At 50.4% G+C, this 6290-nt stretch overlaps 1 protein-coding gene across 1 annotated transcript in view; it reads left to right on the top strand.

Annotated features, from left to right (window-relative positions):
• The window catches only part of LOC127007676 (uncharacterized), a 31693-nt gene that overhangs the window by 13798 nt on the left and 11605 nt on the right, over window positions 1-6290 (top strand). The window contains exons 5-7 of the mRNA XM_050878885.1: window positions 66-244; window positions 5307-5447; window positions 5978-6082. Of these exons, the coding sequence (XP_050734842.1) occupies window positions 66-244; window positions 5307-5447; window positions 5978-6082 (425 nt within the window). The remainder of the gene's footprint in view (window positions 1-65; window positions 245-5306; window positions 5448-5977; window positions 6083-6290) is intronic.

Below are 6290 nucleotides of genomic sequence, written 5' to 3'. Positions count from 1 at the left end.
TCCTCTTCCCCCTTTTACAACTCCTCCTACATCGCTTCTTACGCCTTCTTCATCTCTCCCTCCAGATCCTGCACGCGTGTCTGAGGGCCCTGGGTACCCGAGGGAGCGTCCCATCAGAATGCATATGAATGGCCTCGTCAAGCCGTTCCAAGGCTCCTACGAGTCTTTCCCCGTCGACTACGTCTACAGCTTCGGCCTCTTCGACGAGAACCCGCGGTCGGAGAACGTCAGATGGGCCTATGAGGTGCTGTGACTTGATGTGTTTGTTGCTGAAGTGTTGTGTTTGTTTCCTCCCATTTTTCCCCTTTCAAATTACCTAAATGGCTTGTCTGTGGCCTACTATGTTTGTTGACTGTGTTGCGTTTGTTTCCTTGTAATTTTCCTTTTTCATGTTACCTAAATACCTCTTCTGTGGCCGGCTGTGTTTGTGTCTTTGTAATTTTCCCCTTTCAGATTTCTCTAGACATCATTGCTGTGGCCTGCTATATATGTTTGTTGCTGAAGTGTTGTGCTTGTTTACTTATACTTTTTCCCTTTCAGTTTTACCTGTACATATCAATTCTGTGGCCTGCTGTGTTTGCCCTTTAAGTGTTGGGTGTGTTTCCTTATATTTCCCCTTTCATATTACCTACACGAGTTTCCGATTCTCAAGCGGATGCTGTTGGTGCTTATAACGTTTTATCCCATCCTTCTTTTCCCCTTCAAAAGAAAAGAAAAGGAAAAGGAGAGAATGAAAGAGTAGAAAACACTTGGTAGTAAACAGTATAACAACCATTGCGCAAAATGTTTAAAGTTTTCATTGTTACACTTTATTCTATTTTATTTTCTTGACCTTTATATTCTTATCATGTTTAAATATCGTAACGTAACTGCCATTCCTTGATATAGTTTATTTTCCATTATGTCTCACCTACCGCGCATTCGCATTCAAAGGCAAGGGTAAAGTTGAGGATACACTCTACAGCTGCCGCATAGTAGGGGTTTCTTCCACCAAGCTTACTTGATACAAAGCATAACACGCGTTGAGTCCTCCTCTGACGAAAATCCATTCACTCCACACACCTTATACTTGTCCCTCTATAAGACCATAACACATAAAAAAATCTCCCCTGTCGCAAATCCATTCACTCCACACACCTTATACTTGTCCCTCTAAAAGACCATAACACATAAAAAAATCTCCTCTGTCGCAAATCCATTCACTCCACACACCTTATACTTGTCCCTCTATAAGACCATAACACAAAAAGATCTCCTCTGTCGCAAATCCATTCACTCCACACACCTTATACTTGTCCCTCTATAAGACCATAACACAAAAAAATCTCCTCTGTCGCAAATCCCTTCACTCCACACACCTTATTCTTGTCCCTCTATAAGACCATAACACAAAAAAATCTCCTCTGTCGCAAATCTATTCACTCCACACACCTTATACTTGTCCCTCTATAAGACCATAACACATAAAAAAAATCTCCTCTGTCGCAAATCCATTCACTTCACACACCTTATACTTGTCCCTCTAAAAGACCATAACACATAAAAAAATCTCCTCTGTCGCAAATCCATTCACTCCACACACCTTATACATGTCCCTCTATAAGACCATAACACAAAAAGATCTCCTCTGTCGCAAATCCATTCACTCCACACACCTTATACATGTCCCTCTATAAGACCATAACACAAAAAGATCTCCTCTGTCGCAAATCCATTCACTCCACACACCTTATACATGTCCCTCTATAAGACCATAACACAAAAAGATCTCCTCTGTCGCAAATCCATTCACTCCACACACCTTATACTTGTCCCTCTATAAGACCATAACACAAAAAAATCTCCTCTGTCGCAAATCCATTCACTCCACACACCTTATACTTGTCCCTCTAAAAGACCATAACACATAAAAAAATCTCCTCTGTCGCAAATCCATTCACTCCACACACCTTATACTTGTCCCTCTAAAAGACCATAACACAAAAAAATCTCCCCTGTCGCAAATCCCTTCAGTTTACACCCCTGATATACCCTGACGAACATCCCTCGACCCCACACACCTCACACTTGTCATGTCCTTTTATAACACACGTCAAGTTCTCCCCTCTACTCCACACACCTCATGCCCGTCAAGTCCCTCTATATAGTAACACATGTCAAGCCCTTCCCTGACGAACATCCCTCGACCCCACACACCTCACACTTGTCATGTCCTTTTATAACACACGTCAAGTTCTCCCCTCTACTCCACACACCTCATACCCGTCAAGTCCCTCTATAACACATATCAAGCCCTTCCCTGACGAATATCCCTCGACCCCACACACCTCATACCCGTCACAGCCTTGTATAACACACGTCGAGTTCTCCCCTAACGCAGATCCCTTCACTCCACACACCTCATGCCCGTCACGTCCTTCCCATCACACCTGCTACACCTTGTAATACCCACTCGACTCCCTATCACGGCCGGTTCAGCCACAAGCAATACAAACAATAGCTCGCGGCCCCAAATCATCAGTCACAAAGTAGCTACAATGACCTACTTTACATTGAGCTGTCTGCGGGTTCTTTTGTTTTGTTTTATTTTTATTTTTTTTCCCTTGAGCTGCTTCATTTACTGTACGTGGATTTCCATCATAAGCAGGTTTTCTTTTAATTGAATGTAAGGAATAAATTAGATATCCACTATTTCAAGATATATATAACCTTGTCAATGTAATCCCGAGCTCCCCTTGACCCATATATTTTTTATTTTACAGCAAAGGAAGCAGCTCAAGGGCAACAAAAAGAAAGTGTAGAAAAAAAAAGACCGCTAATCGCTGGTCCTATAAAAGAGACAAGTAAAGAATGGCCAAAAGAGAGGTCAATTTCGGGTGGAGAGGTGTCTTGATACTCACATCTTACATACATACACGCTCTGGCACACGCACACCCATACCCCACCCGCACACACATCCCCCCCCCCCCCCCACACACACACACCTGGCGTAATCTCCCCAGCGCCCAACCGCCCCTCTCACCTTTTCCGCCGCCCAGCTATCACGTTCCGCGACACACTTGTTCCCTTTAATGCATGAATCCCGTTTCCCGAAGCTCACCTTACACCCTCATCCTCCACTATCACACCCACTCTTCGCACCGTACACCTTCCACGCCCACGCATCACATCCACTCTTAGGTCGGTACTGTCAAACGCTTCCACCTCTCCCATCAACTACTTCCTCAGGCCGAAAAGGAGATCAGTCGGGTTCTAATGAGTGATTTTTTTAGGCTCATGGTACAGAAGAAGGGTCAGACTACTACCAGGGTTATAAAACTACCCCTGGAAATGCCCAAAACTACTACGAAAGCCTTGTCAAATATGTGAGCAAGAGTGAAATGTTTCGGAATATGACCCTTAACACCCGTCACCCTCCACCTACACCCATCACACCCACCCTTAACACCCGTCACCCTCCACCTACACCCATCACACCCACCCTTAACACCCGTCACCCTCCACCTACACCCATCACACCCACCCTTAACACCCGTCACCCTCCACCCACACCCATCACACCCACCCTTAACACCCGTCACCCTCCACCCACACCCATCACACCCACCCTTAACACCCGTCACCCTCCACCTACACCCATCACACCCACCCTTAACACCCGTCACCCTCCACCTACACCCATCACACCCACCCTTACCACCTATCACCCTCCACCTACACCCATCACACCCACCCTTAACACCCGTCACCCTCCACCCACACCCATCACACCCACCCTTACCACCTATCACCCTCCACCCACACCCATCACACCCACCCTTACCACCTATCACCCTCCACCCACACCCATCACACCCACCCTTACCACCTATCACCCTCCACCCACACCCATCACACCCACCCTTAACACCCGTCACCCTCCACCTACACCCATCACACCCACCCTTAACACCCGTCACCCTCCACCTACACCCATCACACCCGCCCTTAACACCCGTCACCCTCCACCTACACCCATCACACCCACCCTTAACACCCGTCACCCTCCACCTACACCCATCACACCCACCCTTAACACCTGTCACCTCCACTTACACCCATCACACCCACCTTAACACCTGTCACCCTCCACCTACACCCATCACACCTGCCCTAACACCCCGTCACCCTCCACCTACACCCATCACACCCACCCTTACCACCTATCACCCTCCACCTACACCCATCACACCCACCCTTAACACCCGTCACCCTCCACCTACACCCATCACACCCGCCCTTAACACCCGTCACCCTCCACCTACACCCATCACACCCCCCCTTAACACCCATCACCCTCCACCGACACCCATCACACCCCCCCTTAACACCGTCACCTCCACCTACACCCATCACACCCACCTTAACACCGTCACCCTCCACCCACACCCATCACACCCTTAACACCGGTCACCCTCAAACTACACCCATCACACCATCTCTTAACACCCGTCACCCTCCACCTACACCCATCACACCCGCCCTTAACACCCGTCACCCTCCACCAACACCCATCACACCGCCCACACCCGTCACCCTCCACCTACACCCATCACACCCGCCCTTAACACCCGTCACCCTCCACCTACACCCATCACACCCGCCCTTAACACCCGTCACCCTCCACCTACACCCATCACACCCACCCTTAACACCCGTCACCCTCCACCTACACCCATCACACCCACCCTTACCACCTATCACCCTCCACCCACACCCATCACACCCACCCTTACCACCTATCACCCTCCACCCACACCCATCACACCCACCCTTACCACCTATCACCCTCCACCCACACCCATCACACCCACCCTTACCACCTATCACCCTCCACCCACACCCATCACACCCACTCTTACCACCTGTTCCCCTCCACCCACACCCATCACACCCACTCTTACCACCTGTTCCCCTCCACCCACACCCATCACACCCACTCTTACCACCTATCACCCTCCACCCACACCCATCAGACTCACCCTTAGCACCCGTCACCCTCCACCTACACCCATCACACCCACTCTTACCAACTGTTCCCTTCCACCCACACCCACCACATCCACTCTTCCCACCTGTCCCCGGCCACGCACGCCTATCATACCCACTAAGGCCATCTCCCTCCCCGCCACTCGGCCATTAAATCACGCCACACACACCTGTCCTCTGTTCTAAGGCTTCCGATCGCATTCCTCACCGCCACACCTGCCCCAGCGCCCCCTTCCTGAACACCTGTGCCTTGGCTTACCTGTTGGCTCACCTGCAGATCCCCAGCGGCGTGTACTGCGAGGGGCTACCGGCGGGGAAGGATCCACCCAAAGCCCTGACCAATGCGTTCTCCATGAGGGTCGAGGTGACGGGGTACAGCTCGAATAGCCACAACCAGGAGTACACGTCAACAGTGCTGGTAAGGTGACCCCTCGACTTCCTTGGTGCTGCAGGAAGGAAGGACAAAAAAGAAGGGTTAGAGGGATACGGGGTTGGTACTACGTGCAACCCCAACAAGCATAGAAGGTGTAGGGTATAAGACGACCCCTCGACCTCCCTATGGCTGTGTGCAAGAAGGGACAGAAGGGAAAGTTAGAGGGATATGGGGTTGATACGTGTGAGGGATGAGGTGACGATGCAGGCCTCAACTAACCCTACCTGCCTTCACTCCACCTCACCTAACCCCACCTGCCTCCACCCCACTTGTTCCCACTTTAACTAACCTCATCAACCTCCACCCCACTTTGCCTAGCCTCATCAACCTCCACCCCGCCTTACCTAATCTCAGCAACCTCCACCCCACCTTATCTAACCTCATCTACCTTCACCCCTCCTAACCTAAATCCTCTTGCATCCACTCCACCTAATTTAACCCCACCTACATCCCTCCCCCCCTCACCTGCCTTCACTACACAGGTGACGCCTAACCCCACCCGTCTCTTCCAACAGAACTGGTACGACTTCTCCCACCAGCTGACGCGCTACGACTCCATCGCCTACCCCGGCACGGTGGAGTACGAGGCGGCCGGCCTTGTGGAGGTGGCCGTCATTAGGGTGGGTGGACTGAGTGAGGGGGAGCTAAGGAATTCCACATCCCTACTTACTCACACTTCTTTTATCTTCTCTCTCTCTCTCTCTCTCTCTCTCTCTCTCTCTCTCTCTCTCTCTCTCTCTCTCTCTCTCTCTCTCTCTCTCTCTCTCTCTCTCTCTCTCTCTCTCTCTCTCTCTCTCTCTCTCTCTCTCTCTCTCTCTCTCTCTCTCT

This window comes from Eriocheir sinensis, chromosome 36 (genome assembly GCF_024679095.1).
Source record: "Eriocheir sinensis breed Jianghai 21 chromosome 36, ASM2467909v1, whole genome shotgun sequence".
NCBI classification, from domain to species: domain Eukaryota; kingdom Metazoa; phylum Arthropoda; class Malacostraca; order Decapoda; family Varunidae; genus Eriocheir; species Eriocheir sinensis.
Note: the sequence above shows the minus strand (reverse complement) of the source record. Positions and strands in the feature narration are given on the sequence as shown.